The following is a 24,851-nucleotide window of genomic DNA, read 5'->3' as shown; positions in this document are numbered from 1 at the left end:
AATTTGATTTCCTCCATGGTAGCTATAGGAAATCATTTTAAAGGTCATTTATATGATAACAATGGATATTATTTAACTTTTTCAGAAAAGTCAGATTACAGAAGGCCTGTCACTTTAGGTATGTATCCCCCAAAATGACATTGAATCTTGAAAATGTTGGAGGTGGGTGTTTCTTCCTAACTTAATTTGACAAATGTTTAGTGATGATCTACTGTATATTAAACATAGTACTAGGAACTGGGGATGAAAATATAAGTTATGCCTCCTGCTTGTGAAGGACCTAGCCCAGTGTTTCCCAGAGTTAAGTCATTTTCACATATCCTACGAGAATTTTGCCATAATGATGCACTTTGTTACCACTATATGCTTACTATTTTTCTTCATCTCACTTTTATTTTAAAAGAAAGATCTATCATCAATATTAATTTTTCTTAGAAATACAATTGATTTTATGTGTTGACCTTGTTATCTTTTAATATTTATTTTATTTATTTATTTTGGCTGCGCCAGGTTTTCGTTGTGGCATGCGGGATCTTCTAGTTGCGGCATGCAGGCTTCTTAGTTGCAGCATGCATGTGGGATCTAGTTCCCCGACCAGGGAATGAACCCAGGCCCCCTGCATTGGGAGCACAGAGTCTTACCCACTGGACCACCAGGGAAGTCACTCATCAATATTCATTTTTAAAGTTTCATGGACAGAAAGTAATCATCAGAAAATATCATGAAGAAATATATAAATTCTAGCCAATTATTGTTATCTACAAAGTTTTAAGCCTGAGGCCTGCTCTCTCTTAAAAAAGGGAAATTAATCACACAATAATAGAGAGATGTTAAAGCCATAAGCACAAAACTAAAACTTTCTCCCTAAAGTATTAAAAGGGGAATAACTCTCACACTATGCAATTCAATATTTAACGTCATATCAGTGTAACACATAAAACCATCTACAGTACCACTAATGGTAAGTGTCCTACATTTTGGGGGACATTCTAGCTAGAGAGAGATGCATGTAAACAAATCATTATTATATAGTTTCATTAGTGCTACGTAAAGACATTTGGAATACTGTGTAGGATATGATGGAAACAGATTAGTCCTCTGTAGGGAAAGGAGACTGCAATTTATTTTAGAGAAAATTGATGTTTGAGATATTTATTGAAGGATGAACACAAATTTACCAAGAAATAGAAAAATCAGGGCGTTTCAGAGAAAGTGAACCAGATGAGAAAAGGCACAGTGTGGTGGGAGCAGTATGGTGTGCTGAACTATAGGAGAGGGAAGAATGAATGTTAAAGAGGTTGGAATGGAAACCAGGAGACAAATTTTTAGAGGATCTGTATGTATACCATGCCAAGGAGCTTTGGCTTAATCCTTTTGGCAATGGGACTCCATCACAAGTTTTTTTTTTTTTTTTTTTTTTTTTAGAAGTTATAGTTATTTTTTTTTTTAACTTTTTTTTTTTTTAATTTTATTTATTTATTTATTTATGGCTGTGTTGGGTCTTCGTTTCTGTGCGAGGGCTCTCCCCAGCTGTGGCAAGCGGGGACCACTCTTCATCGCGGTGCGCGGGCCTCTCACTATCGCGGCCTCTCTTGTTGCGGAGCACAGGCTCCAGACGCGCAGGCTCAGTAATTGTGGCTCACGGGCCCAGCCGCTCCGCGGCATGTGGGATCCTCCCAGACCAGGGCTCGAACCCGCGTCCCCTGCATCGGCAGGCAGACTCTCAACCACTGCGCCACCAGGGAAGCCCCATCACAAGTTTTTAAGCAGGGGATTATGAAAATCAGATCTGTGTTTTATAAGGATGATTCTGACAGAAATGCAGAGCATGAGTTGGAAGGAGTAGTGAAGTAGAAACTGGTATAAGCAGATCAGTTAAAAGGTTCTTGCATGTGATATGTTTTCTCTCTTTTTTTTTTTTTCATATGTCTGGGAGTACATTCTTTTATTTATTTGTTTGTTTATTTATTTATGTATTTAGTTGCATTGGGTCTTTGTTGCTGCACGCAGTCTTTCTCTAGTTGCATCGAGCAGGGGCTACTCTTTGTTGCAGTGCGCGGGCTTCTCATTGCAGTGGTTTCTCTTGTTGCGGAGCTCAGGCTTTAGGCACGCGGGCTTCAGTAGTTGTGGCACATGGGCTCAGTAGTTGTGGCTCGTGGGCTCTAGAGAGCAGGCTCAGTAGTTGTGGCGCACGGGCTTAGGTGCTCCGTGGCATGTGGGATCTTCCTGTACCAGGGATCGAACCCATGTCCTCTGCATTGGCAGGCGGATTCTTAACCACTGCGCCACCAGGGAAGTCCCTGATATGTTTTCTCTTTAAAAAAAAAATATTTCTTAAGTCAGATAGAGAAAGACAAATAGTATATGATCTCACTTACATATGGGTTCTTAAAAAATGGAGCTCACAGATTCAGAGAACAGATTGGTGGTTACCATTTTCACTCAACAAAATGAGTGAAGGTGACCAAAAGGTACAAATCTCCAGTTATAAGAAAATAAATCCTGGGGATGTAATGTGCAGCATGGTGACTATAGTTCACAATACTGTATTATATATTTGAAAGTTGTTAGAAGAGTAGATCTTAAAAGTTCTCATCATAAGAAAACAAAAATTTGTATCTATGTGTGGTAATGCACGTTAACTATACTTTTTGTGGTAATCATTTCACAATATATATGTACATCAAATCATTATGTTATATGCCTAAAACTAATATAGTGTTATATGTCAAATATATCTCAATTTAAATAATATTTCTTAGCTTTGTTCACTGAAAAGGCTTAGAAACAATGACCAGTCCAGTAGCACTCAGCACCCCGAGCACAGACTATAGTCTCTAAATATCATTTTCTCCTCAAAGGAGCCATGACTTTGAAAGAGTGGCTAATGTCGGGTCTGGGGCAGGAAATGTACAAGATAAACCCGGAATAACTTGTCACATCAGAGGAAAAAAGCCATCAAAGGCTTCTGGGGTCCTGTCAAAAGGATTCAAAAGACAATACTAGCTAAAGAAGGGATAATTTGAGTATTGATAATAATAGTAACTGCAATGAATTAAAACATATCAAATATCTGTAAGAGTGCAAGGTCATACTTACACTAAAAAGCAGTCTAATTGATCACCTTTTAAGCCTAACTTTTCTGTACAAATTTATACCTTAGGGAAACCCAAATGGTTGATGAGGGAAGTTTTCTTTCCCAAAGTATTTCGGTCAGTAAAATAAAGGAGGGGGATGGGAGGAGGCGGAGTGAATGGGGAGCAAGGGGGGTGGGCTGATGTCCAATCATGTGTGCTTGTACAGTGGCATTCGACTCAGAATGAAGGAAGGGGTGGACCAACATGGATGAACCCCAAACACATGATGTTAAGCAAAAGAAGCCAGATACAAAAGAATACATTCTGCATGATGCCATTTATATGAAGTTCAAAAAGAGTCCAAATTAATATATGTCGATAAAAATCAAAGAGATGATTGCCTTTAGGAAGTAGGGACTCCTGGAAGGGGGAATGAGGGAACTTCCTGAAGGTGATGAAAGTGTTCCATATCTACATTGGCATATTGGTTATACAGGTGTATATAGTTGTCAAAAGTCATCAAAGCATATACATTTACAATATGGGTACATCACAGAATGTATATATATATATATTTTTTAATTTTTATTTATTTTTTGGCTGCATTGGGTCTTCGTTGCTGCGCGCAGGCTTTCTCTAGTTGCAGTGAGCAGGGGCTACTCTTCACTGCGGTGCGCAGGCTTCTCATTGCAGTGGCTTCTCTTGTTGTGGAGCACAGGCTCTAGGCACGTGGGCCTCAGTAGTTGTGGCTCGTGGGCTCTAGAGCACAGGCTCAGTAGTTGTGGCGCTCGGACTTAGCCACTCTGTGGCATGTGGGATCCTCCCGGACCAGGGATCCAACCCATGTCCCCTGGCTTGGCAGGCGGATTCTCAACCACTGTGCCACCAGGGAAGTCCCCTATATTTTACCTTAATAAAAATGTTTTAGGACTTCCCTGGTGGTCCAGTGGTTAAGACTCTGAGCTTCCACTGCGGGGGGCATGGGTTCCATCCCTGGTCAGGGGATTAAGATCCCGCATGCTGTGCAATGCAGCTGAAAAATAAAAAGTTTCATAATTTTTTCTTAATTAAGAAGAGAAGAGGGGTAGTGGACAGTAATTTTGAGAAACTTTTTAAAGTTGATCTATCCATTCTCTGGGCCAGCTCCACTGGTGGCCTGCTTAGGTTGCCAGTGTGGGATGTTGCAGGGGTAACTAGAGGGATCTCAGAAGTTTTTGTGAGCTGGCAGAGGTGTGGTTACTCCACAGAACTCTGTGGTGGGCTTCAGTGCCACGGAAGGGCTTCAGGCCACCACACAGCTTGGCTTCAGGCATCCTTGGAAAGCCACAAGCAGTGGTGGTGGAGCCATGGCTGGATGATGGGAATCCGGGCCCTGCCCTCTGCAGCCTCCAGCCAGAGTCCATGGTGTGTGCGCCTGTCATCGGCTTTTTAGTGGGTCTCATATTTGTTTAGACTTGTCTAGTTGTCTGGAAGCTGGCGTCATGTGAAATGGGAAATGCTGCTTTCGCAATGCTGGCTGAAATTTCACAAACATTGGCAGCACAAATTCAAGAGAAGTGTCAACTCCTTGGCAAGGATGGCACTGTTCAAAGGGGGACTGTAGCAACTGAGTCATCTTTGGAGGATATTAGCCTAGAGAAAGAGTCAACAAAAACTCAGAGCCTGGCGGTCACCTATGGAATGCTGACGAGTACCAACTCTATCCTGAAGGAGGAAATAATAAAATAATACTTCCCTAATAAAAAGAAGTAGATGAAAGATCCAGACACTCAAGAAAAAAGGAGCTGATGGCTGAAGTTGCAAGAATGATCTGGTCACTGAACTAGGAGTCACCACATCTCAATAAATTTTCCAAACAATAACTCGCTGTTGTCCCTCCAGATGGTGGGCCTTGGTCTGAAAGCAGAGGCCTCCTGTGCTGCCAGGCCACATTCACCCACCTCCCTCCAATATGACGTTATCGTCACTCCAGATGCAAGCAGTTCCTGTAGAGACCTCCTTTTCCTTCTCATCCTCCTCTGGGAAGCGCTTATAGAGCCCCCTTCTTGGGCTGGAGTTTCTCCTCTACCCTCAAATCCTAAAAACAGAAGTGAGTTCCTTTGAAGTTAGTCCAAACTTCAAATGAACCGACTATTGGAACCAACATCAAGAAACTAGGGACTTTTAAAATCAGGTCTCTTCAAAATGAATTTTAATCTCATTTGTTAGCATTTTAAAAACTTAAAGGGCCATACTTGTGCTCATAATAACAATCAATAGAACTTTAGTTCTCAGAATAGGGTTTGTAAAATTATTTTTATATAAATGTTATAATTAAATTTTTACTTAATTTTTCTCTATACATAATATAAATATTATGTTTTATTTAATTATACGTGCAGTTTATCAATAGCATAAAATTCCAAGAGGACTCTATAGTTCTTTAGAGGGTCCCAAGCAGGATTGAGCCCGAGCTGTACAGGGTGGTAACCATTCAGTGACACACATTTTATTGGCTTTCTCTCCTTGCCTGTATCACTCTCCATTTTCTGCGATTACCTTCCAAACAAGTTACATGCACCTGAGAGTATGTCTCCGGCTCTGCTTTCAGGGGAAACTAAGCTAAGACGGACATTGGAATGTACAGCCAGCCACACAATATATAACTAGGCCCTTCGGGCTGACTTTCCCTTGCCTTCTACTACAAGGGGTGTGGACACTGTCATCAATAAATGAAGCTTAGTCACACCTTTCTGAACTGTAGTCCCCGTTGTTAAAAAGACAGCATGTAATGGGGACAGTGTCATCTCCAGGCAGTGGAGGCCTCCGGTCCATGAATTCTCTAGACCCCTCCCATCCTGCCCCCTTTCACACGTTCCTGAATGTATCGGTCACATTAAATCAATGAGACTAACTGAGCTGCTCCTTCCTTATTCCACTGTTTCTCTGACATTACCCAGGAAATTACTGGGACCTTTGGTCTTAGCTGTCCCTCAACTGTGGTGCCGTCTCAACCAGTGTCTGGCAGGCTAGTAATTCGTTTTCAGTAGAGAAGTAGCAAGCAGCTACACTGGGTAGTTTTAGGGGCCAAGAGCCTGGAGTTCTACACTTAGGCCAATCCTGATATACGTCAGAGACCATCTCATTAGAGCATTTATTGCACCCCATCAATCTTGTGGTGCAATAAACAACAAGACAGAGTACAGCATAGAATACCAAGCATGAACACTGTCTTTTTTTTTTTTTTTTTTTTTTTTAATCACCTGCAGCCTTTCAGGCCAACATATGCTTCTTTGAACTGAGAGCTTCGGAAGTAGCATAAATGTTAGTTGCAAGCATCTCTGGGACTTATGCTCACAGGCCTTTAGATTGCCAATAAAGGCGATCTTGCAGAGACATTCTTAAAAGTCTAGTGATTTTGGGCTCTCTTTTCTTATTTAAGAGAGAAACACCAAAAATGGCTTGGAAGCTTGGCCAGGATGTGTTAACTAGTGGCTTCACTGTACAGTTTACTGTAGACCTGTACTCAGGCCTTACTTTGTAGATGCCCAGATGTTAGCGTCTGTAGGGTTTTTTTCTCTTGGGCTAGTTTTCTGTTTGTTTGTGCTGTTGTTATTGTTCTGTATTTCAGGAGAGAGTGTAAGCCTGGCTGTTATTATTCTAGGAGTTGAGTAAGGGCAGGGACTAAAGTTCTACAACTCAGTATGTAAAATTTAACTTTACCTCCCTATTTTACCTTTTGTCTTACTTCCCTGAAATATTCCTGAGGCTAGAGCTCTGTTTCGATTTTTCCAGTGAGAATACCTGGAATGTCTTCTTCTGTTGGGGTGGGGAAGGTTTAGGTGCCTGGCTATGCAATGTAAGGGCTGGCATCTAGAGAGCTAGCTGCTTTTTATTAGACTTTCAACTAATCTTGTTTTTAATCCACACCCCATTCAAAGTGACAGGTGCCTCCGATTCTGCAGCCGTTCTTGTCTTGCTTTATGGCTTCTCCGACTGCAGATGCTTAAATTTCAGCTTTCTCTGCTTTTTTAAGTTTCCACTTGTCCACCTGCTTGTCATTTTCCAAGGTGTATTCTAGCAGCAAATCACCTATCTGAAAAGACTACCTATCTCAGCCTCCTTTGCATCTAGTTCTGGCCAAAGGGGAAATGCTATGAGAAACATCAGGAATGGCCCCTTAACGGGATTTGATTCGGCTGTGGAGCACATCCTTTTATCCTTCTCTTCTCCCTTCTTCCTATTGCCTGGAATGTGGACGTGATAGCTAGAACGCCAGCAATTATCCTGAACTCATGAGGGAACCTTGAGGAAGGAAGCCACATACTGAGGATGACAGAGCAGAAATATAGGAGCCTTGGTCCCTGGTGGCTGTGGAGTTACCCCAGACTAACGGCGGACTTCTTTTACACTAACAGTAACTCTGATAAATTCTGTCATGTACAATTTCCTTCAAAAGAGGGGAAAAGACTATGATACATTGATAATTGTGTACATTGCATTACTGAGTATGTTGCCGACAGGACAGAACTTCCTTTTTGACCAGGAGGATAAAAATAGACTTCTCTCTCCCTAACAATTTTACATATCTAGTGATTGGAAGAGTTTCCAGTAGACTGACTCATACCTCCTTTCCTCTTCATCTTTGTATATATGGTGTCATCCACTGCAGGATAAAGTCACATTGCAATGTGACCTCTGGCCCTGCACCTTTACATGACAGGATCCCCGGTGAGTTGGCACAGAGGGCAGTAGGAATATTCCTGGGAGCCATTTCTATTCCTGGATGGCTAGCAATACTTACCTCTACACAGAAATACTGCACCACACATAATCACATTCCACGAAACCCAAACCAATGTATGCTCAGTTCAACTTCCCATTAACTGGATCCCATTAACTGGCCACACTGTGGCCATTCCAACGTGACATGGCTAAGGGAAGTCTATCAGAAGGAACATCAGAATGGAAGGAAAGAGAGGTCTTAACTGATCGTGATGGAAATATCTTCGGCGAATTTTACTCAAACCTATGACCACATGAGATCATTTCTAGGCCCTTAATGGTCTTGGAAGGAGTCTGTGTAAGTGAGGGACCCTGAAGCTTAAGCTCCATTAGCTTCACAGTATATTTGCCTTGGGTAGGACAGGTGGAATAACATTTATCAAACAGGAACACTTAGTTTATTTATGCTGTTGCAACCACGGTACCAGGAGAAACAACAGTCACTATGCCCAAAATATCTTGTGTTGAATGGGACTCAGGGACATTCTTTTATTCACAAACCCAACACTTCTCTGTGGTCTTAATCACTGGCTTCTGCATAAATTCCTCCCGAATTTCACTTCTGTTTCTCCTTCTTTTTTTTTTGTGGTTGCAGGAACTTCAAACTGTGAGGTCTCATCCTCTTTGCTGCACCTATTTCCAATTATCTTGCTGACCAAGACACAGTCTTAGCAAATGAGTCATGTTTACCTAAATCTACTAATTCAGTACAATTTATTTCTAACTTATTAATACACAAAGTAGTTTTCAAGCACATATATCCACATGATGCTTTAATCCTTTATATAACTTCTATCCAGATATATCATGCATAATTTTATACTCAGAAAAGTTCCATGTTTTATATACTTATTAATTTTATAAATTTCCTCAGAATATATTCTTCTTTTGATCAATTCTACACTTCATTATAAGTTAAAGAAAATGGCAGTGTAGCAATGGGATGGTGGATAATTCCTCTGGTATGAGTAGCAGAGGCTAAAAGTAGAACCATTACTACAGTACTTTCACCTTACAGAGCGATCGAAATTTTTCATAAGATTTTTCCTCCGGATTGTTCTGTCAGCTTTTTAGGTTTTTCAACTTCCACAGGCTTGCTGTACTATCAGAATCGTGGGTTGGTTTAGCTGATTCTCTGTAGAGAATAACTGCTAATAATTGCTGTTTCAGAAAACAAGTCAACCAAAGTTAACTAACAAACACTTGCTGAGATTCTATATTGATTTAAAAATATACAATAAAGCTAATGGAAATATTAGTACTGTCCAAAAGGGACATAAGAAGCACTTTATAGAAAGAATTTAGGAATTTGAAACTAGATTCTAGGTTAAGGTTTGAGGAGTTTGTTTATTTCACAGTGTTAGTATTTGAAGATCAAATTCTCTTGGCTTAGCAGCTATGATGGATCATCCTATTGTGCAATGTAGAAACTCAGGTTTAATATGATCTCACATAAAACTCACTTAGCCATTAATTGAAAATAGACAAATAGGCTGGTCATGGATTGGCAATTTTGGCCTTTTTACGTATTTAATTTAGCCTAGTTTGTTTTCTTCAACTTCACCTTCATTGTGTATTCCTGGGTTAAAAAAAATGCATATTTGTTTGTGTGTTTAACTGTATTTATTGCAGACTTAATTTTAAAAATAAAACTATTTAGATAAGACTACAGCAGTAGTAACATTTCACAGCTGCAAAATGTCTCCTTATTCCCCCTCTTTTTCTCTGTCTCCCCTTCATACACATTGCATTGTTGGTTTCTCTTAATAGTTTCTCTAGTATTCTAAAATTATGTGGTATAAGGTCTGTCTCTTTTAATGATGAATATAAACCTTGGACATTTCAGTGTAGTAACTTTGACTTCAGGCCTTCTATTCCCCCTTCAAATATAATTTTGGTTCACTTCCATTCAGTGGTATACACTGTTCCACAATTAACTTTGTTCTGTGCTAAACTCTGGTATTAAATGTTATGGTCAAATCTGGGCTTCAGAGCTTTCAAAGCAACATGATAGATCCATATTACATGTCCTCACGATTGCAGATCTCTGCATGGTCAAGTGTTCCTGGAGAAAGAAACTGACCTCTTGGCAACAACAACTCTTGGGTCAAATTATAAACTAATTTTGGACAAGAAAAAAAACAAGAGCATCAATTGCTGCCATTTGGTATGAATTAGACAATGATAAAATATTTGTTTTTGTGAAATGATAATAGAAGTGACATTCTAGATTTTAAAAAATTGGCCAGCTATCATATTTGCCTGAAAAAATTAAAATATTGAATGAAATATCTCTTCTCCCATAATTCAGCTTGAATAAATTTTTCTCCTAAGCCATATTAATTTATAACAATGGAAGCTAGTTTTAGTGAAGCTGAGTAGCTTATAATAATAACAATAATTAAATTTTGTTAGTTGACATAAAATGTATTAGAGCAAATAGGACTGTGAAATGCAGCTTTTGAGGAACCCTTTAATCTGATTCATATTTATCACTATGCAAAAACATAAAATTTCAAGGAATGATCTCTTGAAAGGAAATGAACATTTTCAATTCTAATGTTATCATAAATGTATACTATGAATTTTTAATTTCTCAAGAAAAATACTCGGGAAGCCCTTATGAAAAATTTATCTAATTCTGTTGGGTGTTTACCATACGTGTCTCTTTTTAGAAATACTTATTATTATAGCCTATAATGAAATATCTAAATAAATCATCTGCTTTACTGATATGTAGTTAGCTTGGACTGCTGATATTTGGTATGTGTTATGGACTGAACTGTGTTCCCCCAAATTCATAGGTTGAAACCCTGACCCCCAGTGTGATTGTCTTTGGAGATAGGACCTTTAGGGAAGTAATAAAGGTTAAATGAGGTCATAAGGATGGACTCCTTATCTAATAGGATTGGTGTCCTTATAAGTAGAGGAAAAGACACCAGATACCTCTCTTTTTCTCTTTCTCCACCCTACTGCCTCTCTTCCTCCCCAGCATAGATGGAAGGTCATTTGAGGACAAAGTGAGAAAATGGCTGTCTGCAAGCCAGGAAGAGAGGCCTCACCAAATACCAATCCTGACAGCAACTTGATCTTGGACTTCTAACCTCCAGAGCGGTGAGTAAATAAATTTCTGTTGTTCAAGCTACCTAGGCTCTGGTATTTTGTTACGGCAGCCTGGGCAGACTAATATAGTAGATAAAGGCACAATACAGACATAAAAGGGCTGTACATTTTATAAAATTCTGAATCTGCAGATTGGCAAGGTCTGATGTGATGCACAGTGTGGAGATGGCAGCACCAGATTCACCCTGGAAAGCATCAAAATACCACTTTTGAACAGAGGTGATATTTCCAGTTAAAACATTACAACATAAGTAATTTGATGGTGGTGATGCATCGACTTCATTCAGCTGGTCACTAAATTACAGATGCTAACAGTATTTCAAGAACTGCAGAAGAGACTGGGGACTTGCAATTTCTATTATTGTTGATATTTCTATTATTGTAGAAATTCTATTATTTTCTTTCAAAGCACTTTGGATGCCTGGACTTTTGCAAATGGAGAGATGCAAGGCAAGGGCTTGATACTCTTATAATTAACATTTTTGAGTGCTTACGTGATTACATGCCAGGCCCTGTTCCAAGTGTTTACATAAACTGACTTTGTTTAATTCAGATAACAACCTACCTGTGAGATTGCTATATAGGGACCATTACTTCCATTTTACAGATAAGGAAACGTTTACGATGTATTACATTTAAAGATCAGAGGGACTTCCCTGGTGGTGCAGTGGTAAAGAAGCCACCTGCCAATGCAGGGGACACGGGTTCGATCCCTGGTCCGGGAAGATCCCACATGCCGTGGAGCAACTAAGCCCGTGCGCCACAACTACTGAAGCCCACATACTCTAGGGCCTGCGTGCTGCAACTACTGAGCCCACGTGCTGCAACTACTGAACCCCGCATGCCTAGAGCCCGTGCTCTGCAACAAGAGAAGCCACCGCAATGAGAAGCCTGCGTGCACACTACAATGAAGAATAGCCCCCGCTCGCCACAACTGGAGAGAAAGCCTGCTCGCAGCAACGAAGACCCAACGCAGCCAAAAAATAATAATAATAATAATAAATAAAAATCAGAAATAAGGAAAATTATATTTAAAAATAAAATAAGAGAGCAAAAGGGAGAGTGCGGATGGGAGGAAACAATCAGAATCTAGGTTGTGCTAGGTCCTTTTTTCTCCCCACCCATGATCAACTAAATCACAGTGAAAAGCATGTCTTGCTAGTAAATTGTGCTTTAAAAAAGAAAATATTTTGTTGAAGCAGATAAGCAGCATGATTAAAGAATGGGATCCTAGGGGAGTATCTTTACCCTAGAATGGGTCTTACTCATAACTGAGTCTAATCTCCTCATTTTACAGGTGAGAACCTGAAGGACCCAAGGAGACACGGGTAAAGTGTCAAGGACCTGGATGAGATCCCTGTCTCCTGTTGTTACATAAACAGAGGCTACACAATTCAGAGGCATGTTTTAAAAATGCGAACTCAACTATAATTTGTTACCATAACCACATAACCATTTCTCTCTTAGGAGAGAAATGTTCTCATCCAAATGTTCTCAGCTATTTCTTAAGCTAAGCTAGGAACTATCCCTAGAGTTGAGCAGAGTCCCCTAAAACCTTTTAACTTGGAAATCACCATGCTATGGGAGAAATATCTACAACACCTGGAAAGGCTTTGAGGTTCTCGCAGACACTTCTTTTTCAATAAGCCACTTTATTGATGTATGAATGACATATAAAGAGCTATACATATTTAACGTATATGACTTGATGATTTTGGCTATAAGTATATACCAGTGAAACCATCACCACAGTCTATGCCATAAACATATCTGTCACCTTCAAAAGTTTCCTCCTGCCTTCTTTATTATTATTTTTTGTGATAATGACACTTGACATAAGATCTACTCTCTTAGCCAATTCTTAATATTGTCAGCACAGGCACTATGCTGTTCAATAGAAAAGGACTTTTTCATCTTGCATAACTGAAACTTTGTACCCTTTGACCACTTCTCTCCAGCCACTGAACCTTCTAGCTTTGCTCCGGTTCCAATTTAACCAAGTGCCAGAAGCTTATTTTGTGTCATATTAACAAACAGTAAATATTTTAAATGTTATCTAGTAAAAAGACTTAACTTGGCTTTTGTATCTTTTCTGGTCTGCTATAAGTTTCCACCAGTGTCTCCTCTTTCCTTATTTTGGTCTCACACTTTGTAGCAAAACAGAAGAGGAAGCACTTTATGCAGAAGACCTTTGGGAACATTGTAATTGCATTTTTCCTAATCAGTTTTATTGGATATTTCTAGTCTGCTTCCTATTTCATGTTCCATCATACCTCTAATTGTTAGATGTTTATTAATTTTTAGACCACACATTTTAAAATTTACTTACGGCTCTTCATTACCACATCTTTTATAAAACATCTTGAGTATTTTAAGCACCCTGTGACCATCCACGTAATCCATTCCTGCTAGCAACTTAAAATAAGTAGCACCAAAATAACTGAGAAGTTTGAGAGGTGAACCCTTAGTAGATACGCACATGGTCAAAATGTACACATTGCTTAAGAGAGGAATCTCTTGAAGGACCCTCAAGCACTGCATTGGGTCCAAGTTCTAAATGTTGTATCAAGAAGGGCAGGGGAGGGCTTCCCTGGTGGCGCAGTGGTTGAGAGTCTGCCTGCCAATGCAGGGGACACGGGTTCGAGCCCTGGTCTGGGAGGATCCCACATGCCGCAGAGCGGCTAGGCCCGTGAGCCACAACTACTGAGCCTGCGCGTCTGGAGCCTGTGCACCGCAACAAGAGAGGCCACGACAGTGAGAGGCCCACGCACCGCGATGAAGAGTGGACCCCGCTCGCTGGAACTGGAGAAAGCCCTCGCACAGAAACGAAGACCCAACACACCCAAAAATAAATTAATTAATTAATTAAAAAAAGGAAAGGAGGGGGGAAATTAAAAAAAAAAAAAAAAAAAAAGAAGGGCAGGGGAGCCGAAAAAGTTCTCTCCATTTTCCCAAACCATAACCTTAGGAGAGAAATGTTCTCATCCAGCACAAGCCGGGCTGTGTCTTCACAGTGTTGTAGTCTACCAGCCTTAGGGAATCAGGCAGAGGAGAAGCCTTTCCTCTGAGAGAACCTAACTGTCCTCATTTCAGGAACGGTTATGTTCAGCAGAGCAGCTAATCTCATTGCCAAGGGGGAGGGAAGTCAAAGGGAGCCTCAAGTAACTTAGTACCAGGACATTCCAGGCTTTAAAATAGCTGCCTTTACCTCATGGGCCATTTGAAGAAATCTACATAGAATTTGAAAACAAGCTGTAATAGAACCTTACCCAACAGAAGCAAGGTCCCGCCAGACATTTTTGCTCATTCCCTTTGCTTTTATTTTCCAGAGTTTTTTTCCTGCCTACTCACTCACTCCCTGGATGGTTTAATTCTCTTCTGGGTATAACCATTATGCATAGTAGATGCATAGACATGCACTTTCCTTAGCTCCTCCATTTTCCTTAGGGCCACTGCTAGTCTTTTGGATGGTGGCATCCACCTCCTCTAACACACAGCCATCCACTGGCCCCTTACGCTCCCATTGCCCCTATGTGGTTGAATGATTTTACCATCCATCCAGCCGTTCACACTAGAAAACTCAGTCATCCGGCCCCCTTTTCTCCATCATGTCCCCTTCCTCCAAACACATTTCATCAGACATCAGGTTTGGCCACTTCTGTCTGTGGAATGTTTCTGGATTCCAGGGACTTTGCAGGAAGCTTTTAGCTTGTCTCAGCTCAAAGTCTCTCTGTTTCCATTTATCTTCCACATTGTCATCAATTATTCTTCCAGAACAAAAATCTGGTTTTACTTTTCTCCTGCTTAATAACATCTGATAGTTATCCACTGTCTGGATAGAGTTTTATCTCTTTAACAATGTATACACAATTCCTCTATGTCCCTTCCCCCCGCCAATCAAAACTCACCTTTCTCCCTACCTGTTCTCTTGGTTCACTGCCTTCTGCCAAATGACAGCCAGCTTTCCCAACACCTTAGCCCAGAAGTGTTTCTTTTTTTTTTCTTTTTTAAATATTTATTTATTTGGCTGCATCGGATCTTAGTTGCAGCACGTGGGATCTTCCTTGCGGCACGTGGGATCTTTTAGTTGCGGCATGCAGGATCTAGTTCCCTGACCAGGGATTGAACCTGGGTACCTGCATTGCTGCACGTGGGCTTCCTCTAGTTGTGGCGAGCGGGGGCTACTCTTCGTTGCGGTGCGAGGGCTTCTCACTGCGGTGGCTTCTCTTGTTGCGGAGCACGGGCTCTAGGCGTGCAGGCTTCAGTAGTTGTGGCTCGCGGGCTCTAGAGCGTAGGCTCTGTAGTTGTGGCGCATGGGCTTAGCTGCTCTGCAGCATGTGGGATCTTCCCGGACCAGGGCCCGAACCTGTGTCCCCTGCATTGGCAGGCAGATTCTTAGCACTGTGCCACCAAGGAAGTCCCAGAAGTGGTTTCTTAATGTGCTATCTAGTTTCTTAATGTGGTTTCTTAATGTGCTATCTAGTTTTTCGTTCCATTTCTTTTTCTGGGTTCTCAACATATTTTTTTCTTCTCATTTAGGTCATGCTTTGCAAGACTATGTTGAGGATTTTATTTTATTATCTTATTTTATTCTAATTAAAATAATATCAACCATATCCAAGTCTGTTGTCTTGCCAAAAAGAGTTCTGAATCTGAAGTCCAGAATAATATCCAGTCTAGTCTTGTACGATTTGGCTAGTATTTCAGCCATGGACAACGTTGCTTTCCCAAGGTAAAGGAAATATTTGACCTACTATCCCCACCAAAGCACTCATTTGTCATGAATTTGATGTCCTGAAAGTTATGGAGTTGGGTGTCATGGCAGCTGGTTTTCTGAGCAGTGAGAGAAGAGGTATCTTTCTACTTGAAAAACCAGTTCTTTGATGAGAACTCTTTCTACCCACCTTCCCTCCAAAGCAAAGGTCAAAATTAACACCTTAATACTAAACTCTGGGTATTGTATTATTTTTTTCAGATATAGCACCTACTAAAGGAAGAGAAGTATTCTCCATTTTTTTAATGTTTCTGGTAAAAAGAATTACAGGCTCCTTAGTAGCAGCACATAGAGGTAGACAGTTGTATGAACATTACGGATATAAATGAAAGTGATAGTAAGAATTACTGAGTTGATCAGATTCAAGAAGGCCATATGTCCTACTCTATCAACTTCCAGAAGCCATTCTTCCTGCCTCTCAACTCCCAGAGGTAAAGGACTGAGAAGTCTGGGGAGAAGCATCACATTGATACACACAGTATCTGCAGGCAGTCGGCATAGTTGAGTGGTTAATTGCTACCATTACTCAATTAGCTTATTAGATTCAAGAATAATCAACCAACAAACATTTATTGACGAGGAAGGGCTGTATCACCACCACACCATGTTAGGTGCTGGGGAACACAGTGAGAAAGCAAAAGAGTTTAAAGACTGGAGGGGAAGATACATATTGAACAAATTATCACAATTTATTAAATAAATTAATTTAAGGATACAATAAGTAAGAAATATAGGCTGCCAACAATGGAAAACCAACACATACATGCCTGCATGTGCATACACACAGAACAGAGCGTGAAATGAATCTATCTTTTCTCTACTTCAAGTGACAGCTTTATTAATTCATAACAAGCAATATAAATAGCAGCTTCTATATAGAATTTACATGTACCCCTTTTCTGTTGTTGTTTATAGCTGCCTGATAAGAGCAAGCATACACGGGTACTACTGATGGCAACAGGCAGGGTTGCTGCAGTAAATTTATTCAAAACGAGTGATATTTATGGGTTCTCATGTAAACGGACAAGCTGTAGATGCATTTAAGAATTTGGATGTCTACTTACATAAGCAATAGAGCACGGTGGCTGAAAGTAGCCCACTGGAGCCAGACTGGCCTCTGTTCCATACTGGATCCACTACTTACTAGCTGTGTAACCTCAGACAGTGCATCTGTAAAGTGAAGATAAACAATCACATTAACAACCTCATAGGTTATTATGAGAATTAAATGAGTTAATACTCGTAAAGCACTTAGCTCATGTTAAGCTCCTGCCACAGAGTAAGTGCTCTACAAATGTCACTATTGTATTTGCTCAAACAAGGCCATTTTTTAGCCAACTATCTGAACACAATAATACTGAATCTCAGACGCAGAGGGGATTTTTGCGGAAGTGTATCCCAGTAAGGTTTATTAAGCGTAGACAAGGGGGTCCAGGAATTTAGTACCACATTTGTCGTCTTTAGAGCTGCGTTTCAGTTAGGATGTTGCCTGAGAATGACAGTATTTTCTGATTTAGAATGTGACATTTACTCTGATATTGTTAATATGTGTAGTAGTTAAAAATAGTAGTAGATAGTCTTCATGTATGTTAGCTTCCTTTAGACTTATTTTGAAAAAATTCATTTGTCTTATTATATGAATATATTGTGTCCCATTTAACCAAATGGTAACAAATTAAGGAAAGAGGTGATAGAGCATGAAATGTTGATGGAAGCTTTTACTATGTGGAACACCTTAGAATATAAATTTCTACAGTGCTATTAATAGTTATATCATCAACAACATTTTTTCAGACTTTGTGCTTCACTCTGGAGAAAAGAGTACGGCATCTTGAATTACTTCACTGGGTAATTTAAAACCGAGTTATAATGTGGACAACTGCACACATGTTACTTGAGGTCAGCATCAAAGTTGTAAACGAAAATAGAAAATATGCTCTCTCTCAAAGCTGTTACTATTTAACAAAACACATTCAAATCAACAAAATAGTATGAATATATATGACCATAAATGTTTTTATTAACTCTTTGTTTTGGGCTTTTTAAAAAACCTCATTTTAAATACTTAATTCTAATTCTACTCTACTCAAGTAGACTATAATAGCGAATACATATCTAGTGCTTACTATTTACATTCCAGGTGCTGTTCGAGTTACTAGTAAGTTCTGATTCTAATAAGAAAGCCACACACAGCAGTTTCAGCTTTTATGTAATACAGTAACCTCAAGGAGAAGAAAGTGAGGGCGTACCGAAAACTTAACTACGTAGTCTATAGACCAGTGTTTTTTGTAAAGCATTTATATCGACACCCAGTTTTAGGAACTAAAACCCTTGTATAAATTTGTATTACTATTCTAGAAAGGAGAGTGCCGTTTTTCAGGGGACTATATTCCACTTGGTCTGTCTCTGAGGCCTATTAACCAATAAAACCGTTCTATTCTGCTGCTCTGGGACATAAGCAACAACGAAAAGGAGTAATGACCTTAGACCATAAATAAGTCGTCAGGACAGCCAAGGGGACGAAGGAGAGACAACAAGCCCCAGGTCTCGGGTTCCTCCCAGCGACCGGCTTCCGAAGGGGCGGAGCACATTTCCGGCGTGGCGCTGGAGGCGGGGCGCGGGGGCTCGGGGGTGGGTCTCCCGGGAGCTGCGGAGACAGCCTGCGCCGCGAACGTCGGGCGTGTGCGCAGGCTCAGTGGGCCCCCAGGAGGGAGCGACTTAGCGGGCGGTCGAGAAGAGCGCTGACCGGTCACGGGCTGTGGGCACGATGAGACCCGGAGAGGAGAGGCCGGTGGAGGGGGGCGCCTGCGCCGCCGTCTTCGAGGTGGAGCTGCTGAAGCTGCGCGCGGCGGAGTGCATCGACGAGGCGGCCGAGCGCCTGGGGGCCCTGAGCCGCGAGATCTGGAGCGAGCCCGAGCTGGCCTACGAGGAGCACCATGCCCACGGCGTGCTGACGCGCTTCTTCGAGAGCGAGCGCCCGGCCGCCTCGTGGGTGGTGCAGCCGCACTACCAGCTGGTCACGGCCTTCCGTGCCGAGTGGGGGCCGCCGGGGGGCTGGGCGGCGCCGCGCCCGCTGCACCTGGGCTTCCTCTGCGAGTACGACGCGCTGCCAGGCATCGGGCACGCCTGCGGCCACAACCTGATCGCCGAGGTCGGGGCGGCGGCCGCGCTGGGCGTCAAGGGGGCCCTGGAGAGCCTCCCCAGGCTGCCTCTGCCAGTGAAGGTGAGGTGGGGCCCGGGCTTGGGACTCCCATCGCCAGCCCAGGCCGGGACCGACCTGAGAAGGGCGGGAGCCGGCGCTTCCTGTGCGCTTCCGTCCCTTCCCACCCCGGGGCAGGTGTAGGGGACAGCACTCGACGTCCTGGCTTTTGCTAGTAGGCAGAACCCCTGGATCAAAGTCAGTAGTTCATGAGTTGCCGACCTAGCGACACTTTGCAGATTTTTGCTTTTTCACTCCTGCGTAGTTGTAAACAGTTGAGTGGACTCTCTCCCTTAGGAAAGAACGTAGAACCATTTCGTGATGGCTTATTTTTGGTAACAGGGGCAATCGCAATTTGCTGACAAGGTTGTGCAATCTCTGGGAGGAGGTAGTTATTATAGGGAAACCTGCAGACCCTCTTCGTTAGCCTCCAAAAAATCTTATGTTTGTGGCAGTCCTAGGAGCTCTTGTGATTCGAATCATTGGAATTTGGATAGGAAATGTTCAGTCGTTAGAACTACAAAACCTCTAGAAGTATACAAAAAATGGGAAGAGAGTGAACATTAACTACATGATCCTTAAGTCTTAAAGTTTATTTCGCGATTTTAAGAAATAGCTCGATCCTTTAAACGGGGAAATGTTTATGTTAGCCACAGGGCAAGTTTAACCTTGTGTTACTCTGTTTTTCCAGATGGTATATTCTTTCTGTGGGCTAAGATTCAATCACCACTGCTCAGGTTAAGGGGAAGCCTGATGTTATATTTTAATATTCTTTAGCCCATTTTTTCCAGTGTCAGTAACCTTTCTCTTTTATCCTTACAGTTCCATCTTTTGTGGCTTTTTCTCTTTAGCCGCCTTCTCTTTTCTGCCTCTGGGCCTTGTTTTTCATCTGGCTAGGTTTTTGTTTTGTTTGGGGGAGGAGGTGTCCTTTGCCATTGCATGAAGCACTGGAGAGATTTAGCTTTAACCAGGTTTATGAAAGGTTCAGAGAAGTCACCAAGATTTAACCTGAAAAGTCATCAGATTTAATGAGTCAAGGGTTAAGAGTAAAAAGCAACTTAATTTAAGAGTTTGGGTGCTTTATAACTTCTGAATAAAGCAAGACTTTGGGAAATACACACACTTCTGATTTTGAATGGTAATACTCAGTTTTAGTAAGGTTATCTGTCTTATCTGAAAATGGAATTTATGTTGATTCTCTTTGCAAGCCAAGAACTTTTCCAACTTGTTTCATTGTGTTCTTATACGTGACCTTGAAAGTATATTAGTTGTTTATAGATAATTTTTCTTTGCTTTTAAAAATTGTTTGAAGAAGTTAAGTTTAAATATCAAAGTAAAATGTTTATTCTGTAAAGTTCTCTTTTGTTTAATTAGGTGTTTGGTGACCAATAAATCTGCCTGGTTGAGCTGGTGGAATCGAATTAGTAAGTTTGTGTAATAGTTGGCCGTTTCTAACCGTGGTATTAAGATTTATTCAGTGCTTTTCATAAAGGATTAATGCGTTAAGACCTCTTAAAGAGGTAGTTTGGTAAAGAAACAGAGTTCAGGCCTGAAGGTCAGGGTATCTAATCCCAGCTCTGCTTAAAGCCTTGCTCTGTGATCTGGGGCAAGACATTTCACTCCATGCCTCAAAACCACCCTTCCTAAAATGATGATACAGATCGCTCACCTACCTCACAGGGTTGTTGTGAGGATAACTAATAAGTAACTAGAAAGTTCCTTACCAGTAAAATGCTTATGAATAATTATGTACGTATATACTAAAAGACAGTCAAAAATAAGCTTTAAGAAGTAAGTCCTAAATAATTTTGAGGAACTTAGTATATAGTACTTATCTCTTTTCATCTTTGACATTAGTTCTATAAAATTGTGTTATAAGATTGGGGAAAGTTTCCTATAGAGACTTTAGTACATACTTTGAGCCAAATTGGTATAATAATGTCAATTGCAAGTTTGTGGTGAACTTAGCACGGTAGATTTATGCCCACTGCCTTACTTGAGTCAGAGAACAAAACCTCTCTTCATAGTTTGATTTAGATTGTGAGTACATATGCAAGGGAACCTGACTGATATCGCCTGCTAGGATTTTTTGTTGCTCTGACACCGGTATTTCTTTCTAGGTAGTTGTTCTGGGAACCCCTGCAGAAGAAGATGGTGGTGGCAAAATTGATTTAATCGAAGCAGGGGCTTTTAAAAGTCTCGATGTTGTTTTTATGGCCCACCCATCCCAAGAGAATGCTGCTTATCTACCTGATGTGGCAGAACATGAGTGAGTAACCAAGTTGAAATAAACTTCGTAGTGGAAAGCAGGCTATTGGAATACTTCAGTGACTTAACCGGAGGCTAAAACTCCGTACTTCTGCATCTGAAAAGTAAATTGAAAAAAAAAAAACAGTAAATTGAAAGATAATGGTGTGAGATTTGATTTCCATTGAACGACATTTGGTAGGCCCCTTCTAATTGAGATTTAATATGGTGTTCATAATTGAACTGGTAAAATACTGCCTAAAAAGCGTAAGAATAGCAAACAATAATGTTGACACTTATGTTCTATTTTGAATTGAGAGGAATCTGGTTTCTGGACAATGTCTGTCCTTAGATATGGAGTTGCATTTGCAGCTGAATAGATCTGCAAGAGACAGCTTTGTTAGACTTGGGAAGAAAACACACTTCTCTAGTTTACTTATTTTGAGTTCTTAGCAAAAAGGATAAATCATGTTCCTGACGAAAAAATACAGAAACTGACTAGCTGTGGATTTGATTGGAATTTGCCAATATATCCTTTTCTGATTTGTCTGGTGCTGAAACTTTTTTTTTTCTTTTTTATCTTTCTCTATGTTGAAAAGCTCACTTTTTTTTTGGTACCTAGGAGCATGCATCATTTAAGTGGTTTAAATTTTTTACATCAGAAATTTCAACCATAATAGTTAATGGTCCAGTTAGGGGTCTGGTCCCAAGGAGCCATGGCTCAGCTGCTTCAGGAAAACCCCATGTTCTCCTCTGCAGTAGCCAGGGAGTAATTGCAGAACCACCCCAGCAGTGCTTCTAGATTGTGTGTTCAGTTATCCTGCATTTCTCTGCATCCCTTGTTTTCAGAGGATGAGTATTTTAACTGTCCTGGTATTTTTGGTCTTATCACCAGGAATAATTGGTATTGTGACAGTAGGAAGAGTCTTTCAACTTCCGTTTCAGGGATGCTGTACAGTAGTACACCTCTGGAAAACCTTAGAGGTTAGAAATCACTGCCAATGCCTCTGGCTAGAAGGGACCAGTGGCTGCAGGCAGGCTTCCCAGTCCATTAGCCTTCTAGGATTTAGGGTTAGGTACGCTTCTTGGCCTTGATTCTGAAGTCAGTCCATTGGGCCTCAGGCCTTTTCTTAGTATCTGGCTTCTTAGGTTTTTCACTGGCCAACTTTTAAGATGGAAAAGAGAGCAAGAACAAAAATTTAATTTAAAAAATTACTAATCTATTCATGCTAAAAATCTGTAACAATAAATAAGATAAAGCACTATGTCCCTATTAATCACCTTTTTCACATACAGTCCCTTTTCTAGAGGTGTATATTCTTCCAGGACTTTGGGGGTATATTTATAGACATAAAATAGGTACATGTATAAATTAAATTTTAAAGGAGGATTTTTTCCCCCCTCTGAAGTAGTCTGCTAAATATATTGTTGATCTGGCTCTTGCTTTTTAAAATTAAACAATGTGTCTTGAATATCATTCCATATCAGTTTTTTTTAAATGTGCTTTTTAAGCCTAAAATACTAATGCTGATATAAAACAGGCATTAACATTTCTTTTCCTGTAGTTTATTGTGCTTTAATTGTACATAGATTTGAACCCTAGAAGAAATGGTGCTAGAGCCATTTTCATAAAGGACATCTTTTTCCATTTTTTAATATTTATCACCAGTTTTGTTAAAATTCCAGTTTCTGGGTGATGGTGATAAGATATAGATTGAGGAAATAACAAGTATCCTAAAATTTAAAATATATATTTGGATGCTTTTACTTGTTTTTGTTTTTTTAATAGAATGTTTGGAATCAGTAAAGAAATGCCATGAGCCTCCTGAATCTAGCTCATTAAAAAAAAATAAGTCTAGAGTGACTTTTTAATAATTTAAATGTGGATACTATTAATTAGGCTTAAAAAGTGTTATCCAAACAAGTCACCATTATTATTATTTTTTTGGGGGGGGTTATCAGACAAGGCCATGAGTCGTGTGTTCAAAGAGTTAAAAAAACAAATGGAGGCAAGTCATCTTTATAAATAACTATTTAATATACAATCCTTTCTCTAAACCTTATTGTTTTTTTATTGTATCTGAGTAGACTGGTATGAGAACTATTGGGAAGTGGAAAAACAATTTATAAAATTTTAAGGGGGATGTCCCTGGTGGTGCAGTGGTTAAGAATCCTCCTGCCAATGCAGGGGACACGGGTTCGAGCCCTGGTCTGGGAAGATCCCACATGCCACGGAGCAACTGAGCCCGTGCGCCACAACTACTGAGCCTGAGTGCCACAACTACTGAAGCCCGCACGCCTAGAGCCCACGCTCTGCAACGAGAAGCCACCACAATGAGAAGCCCGCGCACTGCAACAAAGAGTAGCCCCCGCTCGCCGCAACTAGAGAAGCACGCGTGCAGCAACAAAGACCCAACCCAGCCAAAAATAAAATTAATTAATTAATTAATTCTTAAAAATCTTTTAAGGTATTAGTGATACAGGTATTCTGGAACATTAATAAAATATTGGTCAGGAACAACTGACTTAACGCTAGAATATTTTATAATACTGTGAATATAATCTGATTTTTAGAGGTTGTCTTAACCCATTTCAAATGTCACCTCCTTTCTGTCTTTCCTTGACCTTTCCCCACCCTTAAGACAGAAAGAATTATTTGAGTTTTTGCAGACCTTTGATATAGAACTATCACAGTACAGTGTAGAAGGAGACAGGAGCCATCTCTTGTAATTCCAGCACTTAATACAGTATTGCATTGTTTGTTTAAATTGAATTGTGTACAGATTTAATTTGTACAGGAGCTCCATTGAGCAAAGTTCTTTTTCTCTGGTTTTTTGGAATGCCTTCTTTGTGTTAGTCACTGTATTACATAATAATAAACTAGAACTAAGGTATGTAAATTGCTACATTATTGCTACAAATTAATTCATCAGTGTGAATTAATTTTGAATAATAGTCGGGTAGTTCTAATTACTTGGATTTTCTTACTTTGATGATATTGAAAAAAGTAATTCCGAATGATGTTTTATTTCCTAGTATGATTGTGAAGTACTATGGAAAAGCATCTCATGCTGCTGCTTATCCCTGGGAAGGACTAAATGCATTAGATGCTGCTGTCCTCGCCTACAACAATCTGTCCGCGTTAAGACAACAAATGAAACCGACCTGGAGAGTTCATGGTACGAATGTCAAATACTTTGGGTAATAGGTGGTGCTTAATATATTTCAGTGTAGTATAATTCCTTAATATTTGATTTAAAAAAACATTTGGGAACATTTTATGTACTTTATGAATATTTCAAAAATTTTTAACATTTTCAGAAATTCCTGGGACAGGATACTAGATGTTCATTTATATGTGGGTAAGAAGATAGTTAAGGTTATTTGTACATAAATAGAATGGTCATTTTGAGTATTAGAAATAATGTTTTTATGTAAGGATCTATGTTCTTTCTGTGGATATTTGAAAGTTAGAACTTGATTTTTCAGTTATCCTCACTGTCTCAATATTCTGTGGGTATTTGAAAGTTAGAATTGGATTTTTTCAGTTATCTTCACTGTCTCTTAATAACAAAATTTCATCATTTTCTCATTTAAAAAAAAAAGTGGTGGTTACTGGTTTTATGTACTCAAGTGCTGTTAATCCTAAGTAACATCTTTTTAAATT

The 24,851-nt window shown here is 40.2% G+C and overlaps 1 protein-coding gene and 1 long non-coding RNA gene across 2 annotated transcripts in view; one reads left to right on the top strand and one right to left on the bottom strand.

The window, feature by feature from the left end:
* Nucleotides 1–1,101: 1,101 nt before the first annotated feature.
* Nucleotides 1,102–18,311, bottom strand: LOC103014639 (uncharacterized). The gene is made up of 3 exons (XR_452321.3): nucleotides 18,221–18,311; nucleotides 16,803–16,908; nucleotides 1,102–2,314 (listed from the first exon to the last, which is right to left on the bottom strand). It is a non-coding gene; the product is annotated as an uncharacterized LOC103014639 (long non-coding RNA).
* Nucleotides 18,312–18,379: 68 nt separating this feature from the next.
* Nucleotides 18,380–24,851, top strand: part of PM20D2 (peptidase M20 domain containing 2) — a 29,419-nt gene continuing 22,947 nt past the window's right edge. The window contains exons 1-3 of the mRNA XM_007195947.3: nucleotides 18,380–18,961; nucleotides 21,058–21,206; nucleotides 24,221–24,363. Coding sequence (XP_007196009.1) covers nucleotides 18,506–18,961; nucleotides 21,058–21,206; nucleotides 24,221–24,363 — 748 coding nt within the window. The 5' untranslated portion in view covers nucleotides 18,380–18,505. The remainder of the gene's footprint in view (nucleotides 18,962–21,057; nucleotides 21,207–24,220; nucleotides 24,364–24,851) is intronic.

The sequence above is a fragment of the Balaenoptera acutorostrata genome, chromosome 14 (assembly GCF_949987535.1).
Source record: "Balaenoptera acutorostrata chromosome 14, mBalAcu1.1, whole genome shotgun sequence".
Classification (NCBI taxonomy): domain Eukaryota; kingdom Metazoa; phylum Chordata; class Mammalia; order Artiodactyla; family Balaenopteridae; genus Balaenoptera; species Balaenoptera acutorostrata.
This window is presented reverse-complemented; position numbering and strand designations above follow the sequence as displayed.